Source organism: Astatotilapia calliptera, chromosome 12, assembly GCF_900246225.1.
Source record: "Astatotilapia calliptera chromosome 12, fAstCal1.2, whole genome shotgun sequence".
Classification (NCBI taxonomy): domain Eukaryota; kingdom Metazoa; phylum Chordata; class Actinopteri; order Cichliformes; family Cichlidae; genus Astatotilapia; species Astatotilapia calliptera.
Genome location: NC_039313.1, coordinates 16,073,867 through 16,099,629, shown reverse-complemented (window position 1 = coordinate 16,099,629; position 25,763 = coordinate 16,073,867). Strand labels below are relative to the sequence as shown.

The following is a 25,763-nucleotide window of genomic DNA, read 5'->3' as shown; positions in this document are numbered from 1 at the left end:
TAAAAATACTGGTTTTATTGTGATTAACTGACAGGTTTCTCGATAATGCTGTCTTAATAACTTAAGTGTTTACACAATCAGCATCTTTTTGCCAACTTTCCATCTTGGCTTCTACTCCAACATTTGTGTTGTTTAAATCTTTTTGTAGTTACCATTGATCACATTTGCTTAGAATAATAGAGAATTTTTTGGTTCAGTTTGACTTTCATGTTAATGGGTAGATAAATATGCTCATATATAGATTTGCAGCTCTGCTTTATCAGCCAGGGCAGTTTGGTTTGGTAACAAAAATACATCTTGGGTATGTTGAACTTTCTCCATAGTGCAGGCCCCTGGTGATGATGTGAGTTTAAGAACAAGTTCTGTAGGAGGAAGACATTAAATCAGGAATAGGAGGAAGGGAAGAAAGACAGAAACTATGTATAGAACTAAAACGTCTTTGAAATAGACCCATCCCTGTGGTCAGTTGTTATCATCGCCTGTTGAAAAGCATCTCTAGGGAAGCAGGAGGCGGCCATCACTGATTCAATTCCAGGAACTGCATTCTTCCATGAAAAGGTTTTATTATAGATTGGCTGTCTACTCATTTTGATGTACTCACTGTACAACTAGAATCCCGCTATTTAAGCATTATGATAGAAGGATGCACTCTGTTAGACCAAGCATATACAGTTACATATTTCTAACATACATACATATATATATTTGGCACAAATGGTGATAAATAAACCAAGTTTATTATACCTTGTAGAGTTTTGCCAGTACTATAGACTCTTCAGATTGCTATGTTTATCTAGTGCATATACACAAAGATGGCATACACACACTGCCAGTCATTTCACACCATTATTATAGTAATGTGCAGGAAAGAAGAAGACTTCTACTAAAGAAATACAATATAAAAATGAGATAATTGACACACAATACACTGCTGTATAAATTTTGTTCACAAAAAAGGAGGGAAAATCTATCCTAGCATTGCTTTTGTATTTGTTGTGTCTTTGTGATACCACAAATGCAGTAAGTACAGCTTAAAATAGGGGTACAGCTCTGTGACCAGTCTTCCTGTTAAGTGGGTGTGTTTGTGAGGGCAGACCTGTGAGATGATGTATCTATTCTTAGAGGCTTAATGCATCTCCTCCCCTGGGTTGCTTTCCCTTAAATTATTTTAGCAGTGGATTCTGTAAATGGACTACCCTCGGAAAGGTTTAAATATTTATTCACTGAGTTGTAAATTTAACTGAGAATAGTACCATTGGTGGGTATTTCTGTCTCTTCGCATCAATAAAAGAAGTAAATGGATTTCCCAGTAAATGGGTTTAATTGGGTTTGCTTGAGATTTTCCACAAGCTATTTTCTCCAAAATCCTTTCAGCGAGATATCTATTAGATATCTGAATCCAAATGTTTGCTATACAAAAGAGCAAGGTAGTCCAGTTCTTATATAAACAGGCATGTAACCATAATGATACAGCTTCCATTACTCTCTTTAAGCATATAAACAGACACTCGTTGGGCTCAACCATTCACTCTTACTGTAAATAAGGCTTATACTGCCCAGTTGTGCATTACAGTGTATGACAATTATTTAGAAAATAAGTAATATTGGAAAGGTGCAGAAAGCTACACATAAATGTACTTGAGGAATATGCTGCAACCCATGTTTTTCACACTTTCTGCATGTATCTAAACCTCCTTCTCGCAATCTCCAGACATGTCAAAAAGGGAAGCCATTGTAAAGTGTTTTACTGGTCTTTAGCAGAGCAGCACCATCAGTCTCAGCCCCTTATAAAACTGTTTTTAAACACTAGAAAAGAAAAAAAAGGTATAAGAAGATGTGAAGACAAGTTGCATAAACAATAGCTAATGGGCAGAAACCTCAAGACATACATGCCATGATGCAATGGTGGTACTATTGAACACTGGTACTTTTTACATCTACAGAGTGCCATAAATTAAACAAACTGTATATTCACATGCTTATAGAGCTTAGCAACAGCAGCTGCAAGAGTAACTGTGGTCTGGCAGTTGTGCAGGATTCTCTAATAACCCATACTCTGTGGTCTCCTCTCAGAACCAGCTCTATGGTTAGACTGGCAGAGAGTAGTATGTGTGTGCACTGGTATACATGTTTATGTGTCAGTAATAGGCGGTCAGAAGCACTGCCCTTATCGTCATAGACCCAGTTTAACAGAGCTGATTAGATTAAGAGTTGCATGGATTCTAAAACGAATGACTACAAACTGTACGTCCACGTCGAGTCAGATAAGTGTTACATAAGAACATCTGACAAAGTGAATTAGGAAGCGCATAGATTTAAATAACAAGAGAGAAAAACAAACAGGAAGTTATAGAGAGGTATGATACAAATCAAAGGGTCAGACAAGCACATGTAGATAGATGACCTGCTGAGTGACGTGTTTGACTGCCTGCCATCACTTCTTCAAGTTCAGCCTGTGTAAACTGTGCGCAGCATTATTTACGTGCACTGAATATCACCTCCCATACCCCACCCCCCATCTCCACCTCATCTCTGCTAATCTGCATTTATCTGCTTTTAGAGACACAAAGCTAAATAAGGAGCCCACTTGAGTCAGTTTGAGTATTCCCAAATCTTTTACAATTTATTGGTATTTGTAGGATTCAGACAATAGTTGTTTCACACCTTTTTAAGAATCTCTCAACATCAAAGCAATCTCAAGAGAAGGAAAATAACAAAACAAGCTCGCAAGGCATCTTAAATTGTTAAATCACACAACTTTCACTGTGATGTTGGAGTAACGGTCAAACGGGATCGTCAATTATTGCTTGCATATTTTCAAGTCTTCAATAATCAATGTCAGCATCAGAGTTTCTTCATCTTTTCTTTCAGTTTCTTTGGAATGCAGCATTTGCAATGCATTATGCATTATTTTTTAACTCCAACTCTACACAAAAGAACTAATTTCATACAAGATTAGTTCTTGTAGCATTTTGCAATTTAAAATGCTGCTATTTTACAAGATGTCTGTTTCTATTTGTATGTCCTATTTCTGGATTCTTTCAGTTTTTTCCTTTCAGTTACATACAGTGTCTTCCAACATTTTGTGTCCATGCCTGCACTCTCAGACACACACACACACACACACACACACACACACACACACACACACACACACACACACACACACACACACACACACACACACACACACAAACCCGCGGTTAAAAAATTCACATGGCTTCAGTTAGTGGGAAAAGTATCACATCCAAAGTAATAACACAAACATGGCAACCCAGAATGGCCCCAAAGGGGATTGGCACAGAACCTAGTAAGCCATTCATCATCAGGCTCATGTTGCTATAAGTCTGTACCGTGCCAGTTTTGGTGACTTTTGTGTGACTTTTGTGTGCGTAAATGCATTACATGTGTGTGTTTGAGGGCACTGCACAGTGCAGCAGAGCAGAACAGAAGCTTGAACAACATTAGGAAGGATTTGCATCTTTTAAGATCACAATCCAGTTACAGTAATGAGCAAAGCATACTCTGTGAATATGTGGATGTGACCATGCGGTAACGCTGATGTGTGAATGAACAGAAGAGACGGGAGGGAGGCAATAAGAGGTAATATTACGAGTAGACACTGAAAGGCAGGGAAACCAAGGGACCATCAAGTTACTTGTTCACGCAGAGGGATTGATGCCAAGACTTGTGTGCCAGAACTTTGATTGCTGCAATTTCAATACAGACACTCAAAGTGAAGTGGAATGTAAAGAAAGCGAGAAAAGGTTTCATGTGTGGTCGATACATGACAGATGGCATATGATTTAGCTGAGCTGTCTTGGGTGTGGCTGAGGGGTTCAGTCAAGAGGGGTACAGAAATGAAGAAAGGTAGTAAAGACATGTTGATAGTACAAATAGCACAAGGGTTCTGAGAAGAATGACTGTATATGGTTGCGTTGTCACAAAATAAATATATGCTGTTTTATCACCCTGAAGACAATGCTGGTTATCCACATTTAAGTGTATGCATGTGTGTATGGGCACTTTAATCTTACCCTCGAGATGGTGAGGGGCATGTTGAAGTCTTTTCCTCCCTGCAGCCTGAAGCCCCAGGGGGCAGGACCTATGAGAGTGACATTGTAGTTGCTGGTCATGGTTTCCTTGTTCAGTGTTGATCTGGCTCACAAGTGATGCTGATGGCCGGAATATATTATGCAGATCAAGTGACAATAAAAATATCACTAGCTTTTGATGAGGGGTAAGATTTTGATCCAAGATCTAGGAAAAGACAAGACATGAAAGACAAGCAAAAAGATTTGTTATTGTGCAGCAATGATAGATAGATAGATAGATAGATAGATAGATAGATAGATAGATAGATAGATAGATAGATAGATAGATAGATAGATAGATAGATAGATAGATAGATAGATAGATAGATAGATAGATAGATAGATAGATAGATAGATAGATAGATAGATAGATAGATAGATAGATAGATAGATAGATACTTGAGCATTTCCTAAGGTTCAGATCATATGCAGGTAGAGAATCATTAGGGGGTCCACTGTCCCTCGTGGGGGGAAACTCCCACAGGGCTTAAATCTGGGACTCTCCACCATTTGACCCTAGAACTGAAGAAGCTTCTCGTTGAGAGGTGAAACGTCAGCAACTTATATAAGTCCAGATGCTTTTCTTTCCAAGCTCCTAAGACTATGATGACCTGGATGACTGAGAACCTTCACAGACATCATACGCAACTGTAAAATCTCTGCTTACAGGCCATTTAGGGCGGCACAACGCCCCAAATCCATGATGTTCCCTCTACCATGCCTCACAGCTATGATGTTTTATTATTGGTGCAGAAACATTTGCACATTACACATTTGCCAAACATTAAATAAATAAAGATAAAGAAAATACATAAAACTGTTTATCAAACTGTTCATACAATAGTTTCAAACAGTTCACAACTAAATTCATAACTATGTATTTGAATAAGTCCCAAAATTACCTTTTTAGACTTATTCGGTATAAAAAAAATAAACACATTTTAAGTAAAAATAAACAAATAAGACATCAAACATTTTACAATCAAAAAAGAGTTAAATGCTTCACTGAATGTTATTTTAAACCACCATACACTGGAGAATGCTGCAGTTGTTCAGTAGCTTAAAATATGTAAATTACCCTTCAGGAAACACTACCAGAAGACCTTCACACACCTAAATGTTAGTAATAGCATATTTCCTGCTGAAATTAAATGAAGGTAAATGCTATACCTCTTTAATGGAAATTCCAGAAAGGAAAATAATTCCTTCACGGGCAGGTGGACTGTGCAATTCCTAGTTTCCCCTGAAATATCCCCTTCCCAGCAAACACACTGTGTGTGTGAGAGAGGTACAGAGGGATGTGATGCTCTTATATACTAGTTAATGACAGATGGGAGGGGAAAGGTGGAGGAGGGGAAAGAGGGAGGCGAGAGGGAGAACGGGTATAGGTTAGGATGAGAGGGAAGAGGGAGGAGAAAGAGGAGGGGAAATCACCCATGGGTGGAGTGAGACGAACACAGAAGAGGGGTGAACGAGTGGAGATAACATGAAGGGTGAGATTGGGGTATGGAAGGAGACAACAGAAGAAAAAAAATCAGGTGGCGGGGGATGTCGGGGGGGCAACAAGAGGGGAGAAGAAGGGAGCAAAGTGGAGGATTAAGGAAAAGACAGTGGGAGCATTGCGCACACAGAGAAAATGATCAGGGGAGGAAGAAGAGGCACAGGAGAGGGGACAGTTTATCTTTCATCCAGATATTTTGGGAACATGGACTCAGTCCTGCAGGCAGCTTCGTTTAAGGTGGAACCAGTGTAACCATATCATGACTAGGGAATTCATTCCAAAGGCATCAATGCAAAGGTCGCTCAGGGGTCATTTAATAATGGCGACTGTATAAGGTCAAGATTGCCTTAAGTCAGTGTGTGATGGTTGTTTAACAACTGCCACACTGTTGTTTCATTAGAAACAATCTAAGAGAAGTAGATATTCATCCATGGCTTTAAATCTGTAAATCTACTGTGTTTTCTGTGACCTGCATCAACTTCCCCCGCTCTAATAATTAGGCAAACAAGCTTTACCAAACTGAGCACTAAATTACATAATCTATACTATAATCTCAGCACATTTTGGAAAATAGTTATAAATATTTTTCTTTTATACTTAAGGGATAGAACTCCTAAGTGCAGCACACTCATTCCCACTTATTTATTTATCAGTACCTCCATTATTTATGTCCAGACAGCAGCAATTTGTCTCATTCTGAGCTGGCTTTTGTCCGTGCCCCCTTATTTTACCCCAGACAGATCAATATTGACTTTATATTTATACTGACATAGTAGTGGCTCAATTAAATACTCATCCCATTCCTTTCTTGGCCTTGACCAAATACACAGTCAGCACATCTTGCCAAGTCATAACTCTGGTTGTGGCAGTGGTAGATACAGCAACCATAGGCCACAATCAAAAAATGACTTCTCAAAAATCAACAAACATCAAAGCAGAGGAGGGAAGCTGAAGTGTGAGAAAAAGTCTTAAGTCTGTTGGATATAAAATGGGCATGGAAAAGTGTAGGCGTAAAGGGTCTAAAAGACTGAAAAAGAAAAGAGTGTAGATATCTCAGATGAAAAGACCAAAGGATGGAGTAAACAGGCTAACATTTCACATATAGTATGCCGTTAAACACATACGACGCACTCGCACATAAAAACAAGATGCTTTTCATTATCCTGCTAATAAACATTCCCACATTGACAGCGCATACCTCTACAGTACAGCTAGGAAACAAAAGAGCAGCTTTTCCTGGGAGGACCAAAGATGGAAGAGTCATTAACTTTGTTTCCACTGCTGAGCTGAAGCTTCTTGATAGGGTTAGACCTATCCTAAGTTTTACAGTAAATCTAAAGGCACTGTGTTTACTTTAGGCTTTATTGCAGATGGCTGATCAGGCATTATGTGAAAACAATAATATAATAGCATCCTTATGAGTAAGATGATCAGATAATCAGGAAGTCCTTGTTTGCCTTCTATAAAGTTTTCCCAGACCTAAAGTAGTGCAAACTGCCAAATAGCCAGTGTTATATCCTAAAACAATCAGCCACAGAAACACTAACAAACACATTTTGTTTTTTTCCTTCTATCAACATATTTAACATGAAAGTTCATTCATGAAGGAAAAGGCTAGAGATTTTTTGCCCACAGATGAAGGCATGGTGTGTTTTGTGCATTAAAGTAGGCAACAAATCAGCGCCGTGACAGATTGATTATGACTGCAAGCTAAGCATCAACCACAACAATGAGCAACAACCAGTGTCTTCATGCAAGGCTCAAAACCATTTGTGCAGGAGCTTTTTAAAATCTCTTTATGGCTTGACTGTGGACTGCTTCCTGTAAGGTAATAGTATTCAGCAGGCTTACAGCCACTGTAGGAACTAATGCTTAAGAATTACTGTACTGCTCATTTTACTAGTTTTAATCTACTTTTTAAAGAAATCTGTTTTCTCATTAAAAACCCTCAGATCACATATGCACTTTACAGCATGACAACACAAAAGTGTGTTTTAGGGTAGCCATTTTAATCTCTTTACTACCAAATAAAGAAATATAAATGAAAAAATCAGTTTATCTCACTGGCTTTGTACCACTGTCCCATTCTCATGTAACAGGACGACTGGTATTGAGTCCCAGGGAGATATGCTTTCTAAAATCTAGACCCATCGGTCTAACTCACTGTTTAAAGACATAAGATCAATTGCTTATGCTGTCAAAAACTGTAACACAGAGAACAAAGGGGATTTGTGAGCTAGAGAATAATAATATTAAACACTAACAATGGTGAGTGGTCTAAAGCACGAAACCTCAGACACCCTGCCAGTCTTTTGTTCTGTCAAATGGTCTATTCCAGTCTCCATATGCTCACCTCTCCACATGCTTAATGATCACAGCTTAGCAGCCTGCAGTCAAACACACATGCTCACACCGAGACAAGCTCCACCCTTTAATGCTATCATAATCTGCCCTTCTAAATAACATTTAATGCATCATCCATGTGAATAAAAGAGGGACACCAACCCCATAGTCTGCCAGCTGCTGCCCACACCCACCCACCCACCCACACACACATGCACACAACCCCAAGGGACACAACATACATAAAATCTCTATTGTGTGTAAACCTAATGATTCTCATCCAAACTGGGGTCAGCAGAGGTCTGAATACCATTAATTATAAATTAGTGTGTAGCTCTTTTTTGTCAAATATACAACACCCAGATTTACAGTGAACACACTATAAAAACTCTATATACTGAACTGTAATACTATTCTATAAAAGTGGGTGAACTGAAAAAATACACAAATAACACTCTTGTGGCAGCTTTGTTTAGAGTAATTTTTTATTTATTTTTTTCGTTCACTTTTATATTTCTGAGGGCACTTGTAGCTCGAAATCCAGGAAGGAACGGTTACACTGATTACTCCATATCCAGATTTTTCACTCAGAGGTGTGTGCATGATGACACTATTGACATTTTTTCTAATATGAACAGTATTTGTCTCTCAACAATCTAATCACTCTGACCCTTCCAGACTGCTATAAGCCTAACTAATCCCCTCAACCCATTTCTGTACTGTCATGCACAGTTAGGGTTAGAGTTGCATTTTGTATAAAAAAAACAGAGAAGTAGAGAGCAGCCTGAACTCTTATGAGCTTATTGTGAAAAGCCTGTATCATCGGTCTAAAGCGAGTCACTGTTTAGAACTGATTACATTCACAGTGGAAAATATTCCTCCCTTCTGACCAGACAGACAGAAATAGACAAACAAACGCACTGGGATTCAGAAAGCTCAGCCAAAATGATTGTCCACCCGAGGAAAGATAAACTGAGAGGAATCAGGCATGAACACACAGGTCCACGCACACACTTTCCCTCTCTCGCTCTCTCAGACCGCAAATGTGCACGCAGAACTCCTTAATGCCTGGGTCAAGTCTGGGTCAATAAAAGAGAGGCATTTAAAAGCCAAGTGTAATGTTGCCTCAGGGACACCAATACACCAATTTCAAACAGACCACGCACCACTTAAGATTTTTGGGATCAGCTGCTCTTGATTACTCTGGCCACCTCCTGTTCTGAGGTAGAGTGATGGACACTACGATTTGTGCCGCATCACGCTCGGGCATACATTTCCATTTTTGCACATGAATCAAACATAATGGCCAGTTTCGTATGACGTTTAATGAGGACGTTTATGCGCCTCTGAAAATAAACCTTCAGCTTTCCTTCAAGCTGATGATACCCTCACAGCTGGTAAGACTGTCAGCTGAACCAAATCAAGTAGGGTTTTTTTTTTTCTTTTTCTTCAAATACTGTTCTAAATAAAAACAGCTTACCTTTACAGAAATAAGTTTCTTTAAACTGGAAAAACATATGGGAACATCTCAGAAAATAAAGAAAGAATAATACAACTTTTAAGCGACACTATTTCCACATTTGTAATTGAAATTAGCTTTAAAGTATAATTAATGTCTGCCAACACATATTTTTTTAATAATTTCCTCTTATTTAGACATATCAGATACTTCATGGCTGTTAGGTGTGGCTGTGTGCAGGCAGGAATAGGACCCAAGGTGCAGACTCCGGAGACAGACGTGAACTCAAAAAGGCTTTAATGCTGAACGCAACATGACATAACTAGAAAAACTCAAAATAAACTTACACCGGTGGACAGGCAAAACACACAGCAAAATAAACGGTAGATCGCGACACAGACACTAAGAAACACAGGGCTTAAATACACAGAGGGAGCAATCAGGAAATGAGTAACAGGAGGGAAACACAGCTGGGGCAAATCAGAACTGACGAGACCAAAGAAGCGTAAACTGAACACACTGAGAAAAGACGGAGACCTTCAAAGTAAAACAGGAAACACATAACACAGACTGAACAAAGACACAGACTCACATGCAGGCACTACAAAGGGAACAGAGACGTGGGAACAGGGCAGACACAAACACTGACTGAACACGGGGATATAGGAACTTAAGATACACATAGACGCGAACTAGACAAGGGGATGCAGGTGATAGGGGAGACAGAGCAACTAAAGACGACAGAGACATAAGCCATAAGACGGAACTCAAAGAAACCAAAAACTAGGAAGTATAAATAATATCAAAAACTCAAAAACCCTGGGTCGACGACCCAGGCATCCTAACAGTACCCCCCCCCCTTAAGGGCTGGCTTCCAGACAGCCCAAACCAAAACATCAAAACCAAAAACAACCCAACCAAGGTGGGCGGCGGGGGAAACAGGATGGAGGGCTCGAAACAAATGAAACACATTGAGCCAGAAAAAAAAAAAAAAGAAAAAAAAAAAAAGTGCAAACACTGGAGCCCGGAAAGCAACAGAACAAAAAACAGGCTCATGACAGGCGCAGGCAGCCAGGAAAAACAGTTCACAAAAAGTTCAGGGGGCCGGCCCGGAGGCTGACAGCACAATAGTCCAAACCCGGGCAGTTCAGGGGGGCGGCCCGGAGGCTGATGGCCCAAGAGCCCAGAAAACAGTTCAGGAGGCCGGCCAGGCAGAAGGCGCCGGTGGCGACAGAGCAGATCAGGAGGCCGGCCGGGCGGGAGGCAGCGACGGCGACCGAGCAGGTCAGGAGGCCGGCCGGGCGGGAGGCAGTGATGGCGACCGAGCAGGTCAGGAGGCCGGCCGGGCGGGAGGCACTGGTGGCGGAGTAGTTCAGGGGGCCGTCCATGACGGCGGCGTAGTTCAGAGGGCTGTCCAAGACGGCAACGACGTCCAGTCATCGGCCGGACAGAACGTGCAGGATGAGCAGGCCGGACAGGACGAGCGGGCCGTGCAGGACGAGCAGGCCGGGCGGGACGTGCAGGACGAGCAGGCCGGGCGGGACGTGCAGGCCGGACGGGACGTGCAGGAACAAACAGCATGAAGACCTCAGAAGCAGACAAAGCTGAACACTCGGAGACTGGACCAGGCGGAGCTGCAGACTCGGAGGCCGGACCAGGCGGAGCTGCAGAGGCAGAGGCCGGCCCTCCAGCGGAGACACGTGGCAGAAGGCTGAACGGGCTCCTCGGGCCCTCCAGCGGAGACACGTGGCAGAAGGCTGAACGGGCTCCTCGGGCCCTCCAGCGGAGACACGTGGCAGAAGGCTGAACGGGCTCCTCGGGCCCTCCAGCGGAGACACGTGGCAGAAGGCTGAACGGGCTCCTCGGGCCCTCCAGCGGAGACACGTGGCAGAAGGCTGAACGGGCTCCTCGGGCCCTCCAGCGGAGACACGTGGCAGAAGGCTGAACGGGCTCCTCGGGCCCTCCAGCGGAGACACGTGGCAGAAGGCTGAACGGGCTCCTCGGGCCCTCCAGCGGAGACACGTGGCAGAAGGCTGAACGGGCTCCTCGGGCCCTCCAGCGGAGACACGTGGCAGAAGGCTGAACGGGCTCCTCGGGCCCTCCAGCGGAGACACGTGGCTGAACGGGCTCCTCGGGCCCTCCAGCGGAGACACGTGGCTGAACGGGCTCCTCGGGCCCTCCAGCGGAGACACGTGGCTGAACGGGCTCCTCGGGCCCTCCAGCGGAGACACGTGGCTGAACGGGCTCCTCGGGCCCTCCAGCGGAGACACGTGGCTGAACGGGCTCCTCGGGCCCTCCAGCGGAGACAGGTGGCTGAACGGGCTCCTCGGGCCCTCCAGCGGAGACACGTGGCTGAACGGGCTCCTCGGGCCCTCCAGCGGAGACACGTGGCTGAACGGGCTCCTCGGGCCCTCCAGCGGAGACACGTGGCTGAACGGGCTCCTCGGGCCCTCCAGCGGAGACACGTGGCTGAACGGGCTCCTCGGGCCCTCCAGCGGAGACACGTGGCTGAACGGGCTCCTCGGGCCCTCCAGCGGAGACACGTGGCTGAACGGGCTCCTCGGGCCCTCCAGCGGAGACACGTGGCTGAACGGGCTCCTCGGGCCCTCCAGCGGAGACACGTGGCTGAACGGGCTCCTCGGGCTCTCCAGCGGAGACAGGTGGCTGAACGGGCTCCTCGGGCCCTCCAGCGGAGACAGGTGGCTGAACGGGCCCCTCGGGCCCTCCAGCGGAGACAGGTGGCTGAACGGGCTCCTCGGGCCCTCCAGCGGAGACAGGTGGCTGAACGGGCTCCTCGGGCCCTCCAGCGGAGACAGGTGGCTGAACGGGCTCCTCGGGCCCTCCAGCGGAGACAGGTGGCTGAACGGGCCCCTCGGAGCCTCCAGCGGAGACAGGTGGCTGAACGGGCCCCTCGGGCCCTCCAGCGGAGACAGGTGGCTGAACGGGCTCCTCGGGCCCTCCAGCGGAGACAGGTGGCTGAACGGGCTCCTCGGGCCCTCCAGCGGAGACAGGTGGCTGAACGGGCTCCTCGGGCCCTCCAGCGGAGACAGGTGGCTGAACGGGCTCCTCGGGCCCTCCAGCGGAGACAGGTGGCTGAACGGGCCCCTCGGAGCCTCCAGCAGAGACAGGTGGCTGAACGGGCCCCTCGGACCCTCCAGCGGAGACAGGAGGCTGAACGGGCCCCTCGGACCCTCCAGCAGAACCAGTTTGCAGAACAGATGAAGTGGGTGTGATGTCAGAGTGTCCAGAGACAAAATGCTCAACAGTTCTGTTGTGGCGGCGGCCAGAACGCCGTTTCCGTCGGGATGAGGAAACAGGAACCGGTGGAGAAAAAGAGACCTCCTCCTCATCCTCTGACCACATAGCTGCCAGGAAAAGGGCAGGTGAACAAGAATCCAGCTGGTGTGGGGAGGGAGAGGAAGTCCGTGGCAGTGCTGAACCAGAAGGACAGTGTGTGTAGTCCTGGAGTAACGGTGGGGAAGATGTAGAGAGAGAGAGAGCAAACTCACCAGCCTTGACTTGCTCTCTCCAGGCAGTAATGGTGTCGTCCACTTAGTGTCCTTAGCAAACTGGCTAAGCCGGGGGTTAAACCGAATGATGGCCTCCACCGCACTCAGCCCCACTGCCATGGTCCTTAAATCAGGGGACTGGGCGATGCGGTCAAGCAGGCTCACCATCCGCTCCATCTCAGCGTTGTACTCCGAGGAAAAAGAGTCTGCGGGGTCCATGTTCTGGTCGCGATCTTCTGTTAGGTGTGGCTGTGTGCAGGCAGGAATAGGACCCAAGGTGCAGACTCCGGAGACAGACGTGAACTCAAAAAGGCTTTAATGCTGAACGCAACATGACATAACTAGAAAAACTCAAAATAAACTTACACCGGTGGACAGGCAAAACACACAGCAAAATAAACGGTAGATCGCGACACAGACACTAAGAAACACAGGGCTAAAATACACAGAGGGAACAATCAGGAAATGAGTAACAGGAGGGAAACACAGCTGGGGCAAATCAGAACTGACGAGACCAAAGAAGCGTAAACTGAACACACTGAGAAAAGACGGAGACCTTCAAAGTAAAACAGGAAACACATAACACAGACTGAACAAAGACACAGACTCACATGCAGGCACTACAAAGGGAACAGAGACGTGGGAACAGGGCAGACACAAACACTGACTGAACACGGGGATATAGGAACTTAAGATACACATAGACGCGAACTAGACAAGGGGATGCAGGTGATAGGGGAGACAGAGCAACTAAAGACGACAGAGACATAAGCCATAAGACGGAACTCAAAGAAACCAAAAACTAGGAAGTATAAATAATATCAAAAACTCAAAAACCCTGGGTCGACGACCCAGGCATCCTAACAATGGCAGTATTTACAATAAGCACAAAGAAATACGAAAGGTCATCACAGCTTGAACCATTGCAGTATCTCCTCTAATATGTGTGAATTGTAATAGAGAAATACTTGAGCATGATATTTCCATCCCACGGTGTCAAAGGTTTTGTGATTTGACAGCTCGTCAGTCTTTCATGATGGAGTTGTCTTGTTCAGACAGCCTTCATGATATCATGACCTCAATGTCATGACACAGGTCTTGGTGGATAAAATGAATTATGGATGAGTGATGCGCTTTCTACCACATTTAGGCAGCTATGCATCCATAACTCCAGAAGCACACACAAGACCCAGAAATGCACATACACACACACACACACACACACACACACACACACACACACACACACACGCACACACGCACGCATGCACTGCATATTTGGTGCACTGAGTAGACTTTCCAGTGCTTTACTTCCTTCCTCTCTAGTAGACAGCAGCTGTTCTGTGTTGACTGCAGTGAAAGAGGGAAGAAATAAACACAGGATACAAAGAAAAAGAAGCAAAGGAGGGCAGATAAAGTTACACGGAGATGGCAAAAGCTGAAGAACTTAAAGCCACACTATCGTTTAAATGAATCAAAACCCATATTTAATATTCAGGATGTAGTTGTTTGTAACTTTGCAATGATCCCTCAGACTTTTACACTATGGAAGTGAAGACATTTGTGGAAAATGAAGACATATTTGGCTGGCCCTGACTTTAGGTAATTCCTGCCAAGGGTTAAGATTGGTTAAGGTTGGGATGTGCTTTCTGTTAGAGCAGACCTTCACAATAAGAGAAGTAAATATTAGTCTGTGCAGCTTTAGGCTTGCCATCCCTGCCCATATATCTGTGACCAGAGGCAGAGCTTTAGAAGGAGCAAGGAGCAGGGTCTCTAGGGAAGATCAAAGCATCTGCTCCATTCAGCACACACCAAAGCACCACCAAACATCAATACTGCATCCCCCCTCCCCTAGCCAGCATATACATACTACACCTTCCTCCTTATGTTTCTTGCAATCATGCCCGGGATTCACTTTCTGGTATTCTTAGGACAGCACAAATTAAACAGCTATAGTGTGCCATTTTAAAAATACATCACATAAGCAAATTACCACAACACCATGGAGACAGAAAAACAGTGCGTGGCCACCTCATCTCATGTCCTGAAACGTGACACAACTGAAAATATGTTATTTTCAGTTGTGTCATATTTTCCTCAATATGTGTCCAGCAAATAAGAACAACAAAACTTAGGATTCAATAAAACTAAATAGGCCTCATATACAAAGATAAATAAATAAATACCATCAGCACAAAAGGCATTCACAGTTTACTAAACAGGTGTTCATGGCTCACCCTGTGGCTGGAAAGTCTTTCGCCCCTGCTGGAAGTCTGTGCTCCGTCCAGTGTGCTGCTGCAGGCCAGTTTTCCGTGTGTTTGACATCTCATTGTGTGAGGTAGGTCCCAATGGAGCGACGTCATGACGCAGTCAGCCGGACAGTTGGTTCAGGAGGCGTGAAATTCATGCCTCCTAATTGCAAAGCTCGTTTTCACACGCACACATGCTTTTACTCGGTCACACTTGTTCACTTATTTAAGAAGCAACTAGCAAGACTGCGTTAAGCTCCGTTTTAATAGAAACTTTAGACACATGAAGATAAATTGATTATTGTGGTAAATTAATCATTCATTACCTTAATTATGTGAACCACAATGAGGGGTAAAAAAAAAAAAAACCTGCCAGTTCGTACTCGTTCGTACTCGCGTGCAACCACACTCTGTCAGTGACTTGGGTTTGTGGTAGAGGCTAAAGGAAGTGCGCATCCACACTCCTAAAGGTATGACATAAACCAGAGACCACTTGTGCTTGTTAACCAGTTATATTGTCGCTGTCTTCTCGCACTGTACGCGCTTACGTTTTTTTTCCATGATGATGTCATCTTTCTGTGTGTCTTTCTCTGAAATATGAACACAGTCACACACAGGCCGAGACACACCTGTCAGCAGGTATGATGATAAAACACATTTACAGTCACACAGTTTGACTGGGTCCTTCCCTACAATTAAATCTCTTGGAAACAGTATCAGTATGTAGGATGGCATGGTAACAGGCTAATCAAACTCAGGTGTCCTACCCTTTGGGATGACAGGTATACTTGAAGCAGTTAACACATTTTATTTGTGACTGAGTTAATAACAAGTCTTGCATTTGTTTTATGCTTCTTTCTAAGGATGTGGAAAAATGAAAACTCCGAACCAAAAGCCAACATAGATTATTTGTCTGCTTCCCTCCGGTGGTTGTGTGCTGTCATTACACATAATTCATGTAACAGAAACATTGTTTTTTTGTACTGATGAACACTCAGCAAAATATGAACACACTATGTACAGTACTGTTTGTTGAGTGATCCACCCTCCATTTCTTTATATTCTGCTTCCAAGGAGCCAGACTTTTCCATATTTTATGTGATCTTAAGTAATAGTCCTCTTACAATTCTGAAGGCTTTTAAAATTTCTCCTAGCTCCTTTTGCATTCATTGTCAGGAATCCATTTTTAAGGAAATAAAAGGTCAACAAAAGGCTGAAGTATGCCTAACTGTAACAGATCCATTTATTCTATTACACTCTGTCTTAAAACCTCCACAACAATCAGGATATTTTATTTAGTTTTCCACTGTACACATTCACAGGTCAGTGTGCAAGCTGTAGACTCTGTGTAATCATTACATGTTGTGTCAGTAAGAGCCCAGTATACCCTGGTTGGGTTACATACAACAGACGGTGAAGTGTTTTGTCACAAAAAAGCAGTTTAAGTAGAGGTTCAACACAGGTTTAATAACTTTATCTACGTGATTTGGTGAATCCAAACACTTTACGAACCGTAAAAGTGCCATAACACTCCCTACCACGACTCTCTTTAACTGTTCACAAATAATAAGACAATAAATACAAATTTTGCAGATGTTATTACAGTAGCACAAAATTAATAGAAAGTGGTAAATAAAATAGCTGAGTTGAGGCATGAAACACACATTATATTATAGTGTTAATAGTTCAAAATACATATTCAACATTATTGTGGGTAAATAAAAAAAGAAGAAGTAATGCTAAAAAGTAAACAAACGCTACTCATTAGAGGGTGTGGTGATGATGCTTTGTTTGCATGATTTCATTTCATTTTGTGTGATTTTTGTCACCACTGGCATAAAAACTGGCACAAAAATTCAAGTGTATTTTAACACATACAATACATTTTGTGGTTCCAAACCAGGCTGAAAAAATACTTTCTTCTTAAAAGCTCAAGGGCATTAAGAGTGCGGTGGATGGGGATCGCTTTCTGTTGTTAGCTGTCAAACTAATATGATAGGAAGTGACACACAGACACATGGAAAAGAATCTCTGAAAATTCAGAGATGTTAGGAATGGTCAGCCTGAGTGTCTGTGTCAGATATAACTCTCAATGCTTAATGAATGCTTAATAACAGTGTAGTTAACAACATGTACAATACTTCCCTTCATGTCATCTGGCACTTTCATTTGTTTCAAATCATTTTTAAAGGTAGAACTGTACATATTAGCAGAGCAGAAATAAATTCTGCATTTATTATTATGGTGTAATGTAAAAAAGAAAAAAAAACCCCACAATAACACAATAACACAAGTGACCTTCAGTGAGATATTGGTGCAGGTGTTTATCTGCGTTTTTCTGCTTGTCCAGATGAGAGCTGCAGCACAAACGTCAGTGTACATTCAGGCTCAACATCAGAACATTTTTTTTACCTTCCTACCGCCACACACTCCTTCTCTAATGAAATGTTAAACTCTGTGGACTTTATAGGCAAACTAAAAGAGATTAAAGTGTTTCATTGATTCAAGTGTTTCTTTCTTGTGTTTCTTTCTTCCTGTCAGACACTGGCAATCAATGATAGTTTATTTGCCATTAAACCTGCTGAAGAAGAAGAAATTTGTCCTTCAAAGGTGTCTTAAAGGGCTGTCATTGAAAGTAGTTTATGATTTGGATGATCGTCAATATTAGTTTTCTGTCTACTAATTCAGGTGTTTTGACTAACACTAAGCTTAGACCAGCTGTTACAGATAATCATCATCACCAGATGCATCAGCTTAAATATATACTCTTTTTATATTGATTCAAATATAAGTGCTTCTCCAGCATGTCCTCATTTTTTTCAAAACAGTTCTATAATTACAAAACCAAAAGATGCACAAGCATCAAATGGCAAAATATACATAAAGCAGCCGTCATATACTTACGTCACATAAATCATGTACTCTCTCTGAGAAATGACGTGTGCCTAAATACTGTATTTAAACATGTATAGAAATATTGCGCCGACAAAATGTTAAAAATGTCATTGTTGTATGAGACACATTTGACCCAGTTTCAGTATTTGAATAATAAAAATGACCTCATTTCACTCTGTTCCAGTGAAAAAGCTCAAGCGGTCCATATGACCTAACGGATTAGTGTTACAACACAAGATGTTGTGCTGTTAAATTCTTTGTGGTAATAAAAGCCAAAAAGAAAACCTACTAAAAACGACTTATTTTGTTCATGTGTGCTGCTTTTCCAAAGCGGACATATAATCAGTGCTCTTGATTTGCTGCCTTGTTGGTTTACATTTTTACACATATTGCCTCGTCCTGAGGAAAGAGGAGGAGGGAACTATTCCTAACGCTTCTCTTCAGTGGCCAGAAGAGAATCAATGATGTTGGCGTAAAGAATGAATTCTGTTTCAGTTCAAAAGTTTGCATCACAGCTGCATGGACCTTTGCGTCAATAGATAAACTTAAATTCAGCCTGTCAAGCTTTAGCCCCAAGCTCTTGAAAATATGTAGTTGCACTTGTCATTTTTGAAAAATCTAATAAAAGCTTGCTGCCCCTTAGGGGTCCTTTGTCCGTGCCAAACTCTGACGAACACTGCACACTGCATACCAGAATCAGCTTATTGTTTCATTTGCCATACAAGTTTTCCTTGTAGAGTCAATTAGTCAATAGAGGGGAGTAGAGGGGCACGCATACATGTAAGAGCTGAATAACTTCTTATGTCTATAGCCAATATGAATGTTGGCCTGTAGCAAAAAGTTTGATGTATATTTTTTTTATTAATCGGGAAACATCCAGTGGAAGTGTAATCAGTAGTCCAGTTGGTCAAGAAAGTAGTTCAAGTGCCTCAAAAACTTCTGATGAAAAGTTTAGGGTGACAAAAACATTGTTCTCCATTGACTCAATGCTGTCTTCTAAGGAGACACTGTCTTGGTTAATGAGGCTGCTTTCAGTGGTGGGACTGATGACGATGATGCGAGGAACACCCTGGGGTGATCTGGGGCCTGTAGGTGGCATTTTTCCAAAATTCAGGCAATCAAAAGAATCGCTCTTGTGGCTGTTCATCCTATCGCAGATTCTTCCTTTCTCGCCACAGGCATCTGAAATCGCACTGGTCAGACTGTGGCTGCGCCTCCTGGTAAGAACTAGGAGGGGGAGAGCGGCGATGGTCAGAGAACTGGAAACCAGCTCGTGATCACAGGCCCTTGATGGTTCACTCATGACAGACGGATGCTGGGAGTGTCAAAAAGTAAACACATACATGAGAAAATCACCTTCAGATCATGGATGTGTGATGTTTTACTACATGCGGGCAAGTAGTGTAAATCGTAGATGAATAAAAGATAACATTGTGAGTTTTCAGATTCACACTTTCACATTTTTCTGCAGTGTTTCCTCACCTTCTCTGCTGTGTGGGTTTTGGTTGTCTTCCGGTCTAACTGTTTTTTACAGGACCTCTTACAGGACTGACTGCGTGATGATATGCTTCTGAAGGAATCGCCTGACCTCCTGCCCAGAGGCTCCATCTCCACATCCCTCAATAACTGCAAGCAAAAAATAATAATAATTAAACTGAGGAAGTTTAGTAGATGCCAAACATTATTCAAAGCTAATATTAGTGCAATTTCCACCTGCATCTTGCTAAGATTATTAATACTTCAAATTTATTAGAATTCATTTTAGATAAGCAGAGAGAGAGATTCAACATAAGAGAAATCTTGTTTGTTCGGACATCTTAAACAACAGCCAGATAAAATCTACTCTAACCTAACTTACCACGTCAGAGAGGTTGGAGGAGGCAGTAATAAAGTGGGTCCTTGATGCTGACGACTGTCTGCTGATGATTGAGTCTCTGAAAGAGGACTCGCTGATGGAGGATGAGATGCATTCTTTTCGAGGAGTGGGAGACAGAAACCACAGGCAGGGAAATTTCTCTACCAGTGCCATCCTGTACAGTGCAGAACAATGCACTCATTTAGACTCCAGCTTGCTACATGTTGGTAGCATTTCTTCCAAAATAATGCATTGGCACTGCACAACACAAGGGGCTTATATGAAACTTTAAAATGAAATTACCGAATCATTATTTACCTGTATTTGTTGTGTATGATAGCATAGATGATAGGATTGTAGATAGTGGAGGCTTTTGCTATTATTGCAGGGACTGTCTTGGAGTATGGCGACAAGATGTTGGCATGGCTGGTTCAGACAAAACAGCAGCGTTTTAAAAAGATGGTTTCGTTTGTTGATGACATCACAGAATCAGAAATGACCGCTGCAAAGATCCAGTTTCTCTTTCGTGTTTTGTAACATAATTAAGGGACATATTTGGTTAGAGATTAACGAACATGTGCCAGCTGCTAAAGAGGGTCGCTTAAGTCCATCTGATCATCTTTGCTTGCGCGCGTGCATGTGTGTGTGCACAAGTGTGACTACCTTTCCACTGAATGAGCAGAATGTGATTTCAAAGTTACATAACTAATTGTATGTCCCAGGGTAGACATGTGGTTTACTGAATGTTGTGATAAGCACAGGGCATATGAGCAACTTCACCGTCTGTTGTATGTAACCCAACCAGGAAATACTGGCCTCTTATTGACACAACATTATGTAATGATAAAAATCCAACCACAGAATATAATGAGGCAAACATCATTGAATTATACTGAAGCTTTGTTTGTGATTGCTTATGTGAAGAAATGCCTGAACGTTATATATGGAGAAGATTAATAATTCAGAATAATATTTGCCCAGTTATTAAAATCTTGTGCTTAAAACTGCTCCCATATAGCACACCACCACTGCGTCTCTAGTGAAGTGTTACTTGTTCCCGTTCACCATGTTGTAGATAAGTACATCTGATAGTGAGAGCAGTGAATGTGCCCAATATCATTTTCTCACCAACCATTTTTTACATTATGATGAAGGCCATAACAAAAACAGGCAGTTGTAAACCTGACTTTTTCTGATTTTTCTGACAGGTATGCTTTCAAATGAACAATCTACAAATGCATGAATCTGTTATGTACATTACCAAGGGATAAAAGTACACAATCATCAATATTAACAGATAAAATAATCTTACCCAGACCAAGAAATTAGTGTGACGCAGGCATATGGAGACCAGGAGAGGACGTAGACCACAATTACGACAAAGGCAATTTTTGCCATTTTCCACTCGCTCCTAATAGATTTCTGCTGGATGAGAGTGGATTTTCTCACCTGAGTCCCCAAACGTTCTAGTTCCCTGTAAATAGAGCAGGATGGACAGCGTGGTAAATATATTCATACTATATAGTTCTTCTTTTTAACTTTACATGGCTACTGCTCCATGCTCAATATTATTGCAGAAGATCTTTTAGGAATATCTGCACTGAGGAAAAGACTACAGTATCACATAAATAACCTCAGTTTTCTTTGGGGATGTAACTCTCTCTTTAAGTATTACTACAGTCATCTGAAAGTGCTATTGTTACCACAAATTATAAGTAATAAGCATTTTTTTAAAACCTTCTGATTAATTTCTGAACACAAAATACCTATTTTCTACATTTGTGTTGATAGTGTCTTTAAAAAAATTGCCCACTCAATACACATGCCTTTCTCCCTGAAGCATGAAGTTCACTGCACCTGCTGCTTAGATGGAAATAGCCCTTGGTCATTCCAGGTCAATAACACAAGCAATTGTTATGTTTAAAAACACAATGGATGCCTCTTTTGAACTAAAAGGAGGTAGATAATGAGGTAAAACATGTGTTTTGAATCCAAATTAACTGTCCTCCAACACTACAGTGTGTAAGACTGAGGTTATCTTGAAGTATTTCCACATTTTATTGAAAACACGGTTGTATCTTATCATAAATTCCTTTTCTGAGTATCTTTCCAGCTTAGGTGGAGGAGCAGTGCACTATATGCTTTAGGAATAGGCTTGTGCATTTACAAACACAAGATATAATAATAAGATACAAAATACTAAGTGTATCAGGAGCACACGCAACATCAGAATTCACCAAAGAACTCATAAGAACATAATAATTAAACTAAAAGAAGTAAGTAGTTCATGCACAGTTAGTCCCTGCATTGTTTTTTCTCTGTAAGACTGGATGTTGCACAGAATCTAATATTATAAATATACAAGCACGCAGCATATTAAACACACAAGATCTGTAATACCTCCCAGTTTTCCTTATAGACAGAAACATTAGAAGATAGCAGTAAAGGATGATTCCCAGTGGGATAAAGAAGACAAAACAGCACAGCATCATTGTGTAGCTCCTACTGGCTGTCGTGTACGTAACATAATCCCACGTACAAGATGTCATGAGGCCCTCTGGGATATAGGAGCCTAGAAGTGAAAATAAAATATGTCAAAATCACAGAAAGCAGTAGTTTTCAGTAATCATAATAAAATAGTTAAACACTAGTCTGGACTTGTGTTTACTAGAAGTAAAAAGACATGCAGTTTGAGGAGACTCACTCCAGCCAACTAGAGGCGCTAGACTCCATGCCAAAGAGTAAAGCCAGACCACGAGAATGGCAAGAGTGGTTCTTCTTTTCGAGCTCCAGTGGATGGCCCTCAGAGGCTTGGTGATAACTAGATAGCGTTCAATCGAGATGGCCAGCAGGTTTATCATTGAGGAAATGCCAAACAGGGCACCACAGAATGCATACATCTTACATCCTGCAAGAAACAGCACATCGACAACCTGAATGTAAAAATTTGTAAACAAAAATATGACTTTAACACACACACACACACACACACACTTCACTTTGTATCAGAACACAAAGGAGACAATTACCCATCTCTCCAAATACCCATTCCTTGTAGAGGCAGTTGATGAAGAAGATGGGGGACTGCGTAAAAGCCATGAGGAAGTCGCTGACTGCCAAGTTCATGATTAAGTAGTTTGGCAAGTTACGAAGTTTCTTGCTGCTGCAAAGCACACAAACATACAGAATGTATGGAAAATCGTATGTTATACAGCACAGTGGCATTAAAAATGACAACATTAATCATTCTGAGGCTTTCTCGCAGTGATCAGAAAGCTAAAATAAAGTCCTCAAATACAGCAGTCATCTTTGAGACTGTTTAATGTGTTTTGATTAGTATAATCCCTCAGATGACTAAAATGACAATAATTTTGTAATTTCATCGTCTAATTATTATACATATATACTCATTTTTGAAAAACACTGTTTGAGTCATACTTAAAATTAAATCAATGCAGATTCTTTTGGTTCAAATGGTATTTGAATCCAATTTCTGCAACTGCAAGTCCACATTTTAACTGGTTAAATTCTCTTTCAAAGGTCAACTTAGAAGAGGTGCAGGATGAGGATCTCACCAAACCATAGGAAATTCAATATCCTGAATTATTTTTGTTTATTTATTTATATTTTTGGCAGGTCCAAAACACTGAAAACATTTGCCTACTCCACATGTATTTCCTTTGCATGTAAAGCTCAATATAATATAATTAAATAATTTTACGGTTTAATGGTCAATATTGATCAGAGACAAGCTCTTTGTTAAACTATTCGACCATGTGTGAACTGGTATACTTGTATTCAAGCTTGATTACCCAGGATATTGACCTGCTGTCTTCTTCCGTCACAGCTTTTTGTTCCTGTTTATCCTGAATTTAACTTTTTTCCTGCAGTTTTAATGAAACATATTCCACCCAATTTGTTTGAGTCGATGCCTTTACAAACAATACTGTATTATTGAAGAATATTGAACGTGTGCTTGAATATTATAAAGCATTTCCCCAAAAATCAGCATATTGATTGCGATTTCATTCAAGCTCTAGGTGTGTGTTTGTGTGTGTGGGTGTGCGAGTTGTGTGTTTCCTGGAACCCATAACATCATGCGCATTTCTGATTCACTAAACACAAATTATGAGAGCAACACAATGGAAAATCCATCTAATCTGTCTGTGATGATGGACAGAGGAGTATGAAAGCTTGTGACAATCCCCAGAACAGCAGCACCACTCACACACACTGACCCAGTTTTTGAGTACCATTTAACTTAAATGGTACTCTGAATTACACAACACATAACACATTCTTCCATCCTTGACTTCTAAAAGAAAGTTTACAGTTGTGATGTTACGAGACTGATCCATCAGTGGCATGCAACCTTAACAGGTGTCATTTACTTTTGACTTGTTGCATTACATGGCAGTAAATGGTATTACATAGCAGTGTGGATTTCATGGTTGACTTGAACTCCATGGTACATTGGATTCTAATTTCAATGCCATGTATATTTATGCAACCATTAATCTATTTTCAGGTATTTGTGCACGCAGCATTTAATTATTGATTTTTCAAAAAACATTTTTTAATTTGATGCTACTTAGCTAAGATTACCTTCTGGACACTGTGATGCAAAGATTACTTTTACTTGTAATCACTAACTTGTTTGATGCACTGTCAAAACCCCTTAACCTTTATTGTTTTGCTTCATAAGTACAGATAAAGAAACAAAGAGTATAGTATAATAGAGTTCATACGAGAGATCATCACATCTTGCACACTGTAAATGGTAAAAGCTCAGATTATCTAAAAAAAAGGGATATGCACAATTATTAAAAACAAAAATCTAAATAAACAAGCCAGTTTTATACCTACCTGTAGAAGGCAAACATAACCAGAGAGTTTCCAGTGATGCCCAGTGCCCCAATGATGAAGACAAATGAAGCCACAATGTAGTGAACATGATCAGGCACGTCCACCTTGTTGAAGAAGCTTCTCTGGCTGTGTGCTTTCTCTGGCTCCATGCTCTCAGTGGACCACATGGTTCAAACACCTCATCAGAACTGTCAGTCTGGCGGGCTGGGCTACATCTACTAGTTTGTAACTAACTTGACTTTGCTCATGCTGAACATCCATAGTTGTAGCATGTGCACAAAATGAAACACCGGAGAAGTATACAGAGGTTTGATTAATTTTAACTTTGCTGCATGTTTTCAACACCTCCCATTGTATACGAAGCACTAAATCAGAGGAAGTAGGTGATCCCCACTTTGTGAAATGCTGAATCTAACTAAGTGCATATGATTCGTTTAGGAGAGAAAGCTGGAAGAGCTGCACAGTATGATACAGTTACACTATCAATCTGGAAAGATTTACAAAAAAATATCTGCAATAAAATATAAAGCACTGAAAATATAACACCTCCTCTTCTACTTCTTTGTCCAGTGGTATATGATGCAAGGTGTCCATATCCTTTCAGATGTTGTCTCCAAATGTACTTTCTATTATTTACTGCAGGTCTGCTTCAAAATTGTGTCTTTCACCTGTTGTATCCAAGTATTTCCTGTTGTTGTAGCAAGCTGCTGATATTCTTGTTAAATCCCACAGTTGTTTTGCTTTCAGTGTTAGCCTGCAGCGTCTTCAGCCTTCGCACCAGCTGTCCACCAAGATCTGAATCAGTAGCCTGTCTCTCATTATCTTGTGAACTAGTGACTTCTAACCTCTCATCTCTCTCTAAATGTGCCTCTCCCTCACTGTCCCATGGAGCTTTGTGTTGCTCTCTCAACCTTTCCCTTGTCATACTCTCTCTCTCTCTCTCTCTCTCTCTCTCTCTCTCTCTCTCTCTCTCTCTCTCTCCTCTTTCTCAC

General features: G+C 41.9%; 2 protein-coding genes across 7 annotated transcripts in view; both read right to left on the bottom strand.

The window, feature by feature from the left end:
* The window catches only part of pdlim5a (PDZ and LIM domain 5a), a 78,325-nt gene extending 63,117 nt beyond the window's left edge, over window positions 1-15,208 (bottom strand). For 3 of the 6 annotated variants that reach the window (XM_026188716.1, XM_026188719.1, XM_026188720.1), the window contains exons 1-2: window positions 5,265-5,394; window positions 4,038-4,260 (exon numbers count right to left, since the gene is read on the bottom strand). In XM_026188716.1, coding sequence (XP_026044501.1) covers window positions 4,038-4,136 — 99 coding nt within the window. In that variant the 5' untranslated portion in view covers window positions 4,137-4,260; window positions 5,265-5,394. Of the gene's footprint in view, window positions 1-4,037; window positions 4,261-5,264; window positions 5,395-15,143 lie in introns of those variants that run through there. The other 3 variants (XM_026188721.1, XM_026188722.1, XM_026188718.1) reach the window with 2 other exon arrangements.
* A 1,210-nt stretch (window positions 15,209-16,418) lies between these two features.
* Window positions 16,419-25,649, bottom strand: LOC113034213 (melanopsin-A-like). Its single transcript, XM_026188605.1, has 9 exons — window positions 24,772-25,649; window positions 22,935-23,068; window positions 22,610-22,813; window positions 22,306-22,477; window positions 21,218-21,379; window positions 20,224-20,331; window positions 19,909-20,080; window positions 19,533-19,676; window positions 16,419-19,365 (listed from the first exon to the last, which is right to left on the bottom strand). The coding sequence occupies exons 1-9, from the start codon at window positions 24,936-24,938 to the stop codon at window positions 18,958-18,960; spliced, it is 1,671 nt and encodes a 556-aa protein (XP_026044390.1). The 5' UTR covers window positions 24,939-25,649; the 3' UTR covers window positions 16,419-18,957.
* Window positions 25,650-25,763: the final 114 nt, after the last annotated feature.

What these genes read in the sequence shown, in the direction of transcription:
- LOC113034213 (XM_026188605.1), bottom strand. Translation starts at nt 24,938, where the DNA reads ATGTGGTCCACTGAGAGCATGGAGCCAGAGAAAGCACACAGCCAGAGA. An exon ending in AGCGCCTCTAGTTGGCTGGA is followed by an intron (nt 22,478 to 22,609) that starts GTGAGTCTCCTC and finishes TTTCACTTCTAG; the next exon opens with GCTCCTATATCCCAGAGGGC. An exon ending in AAACCCACACAGCAGAGAAG is followed by an intron (nt 19,366 to 19,532) that starts GTGAGGAAACAC and finishes TGACACTCCCAG; the next exon opens with CATCCGTCTGTCATGAGTGA.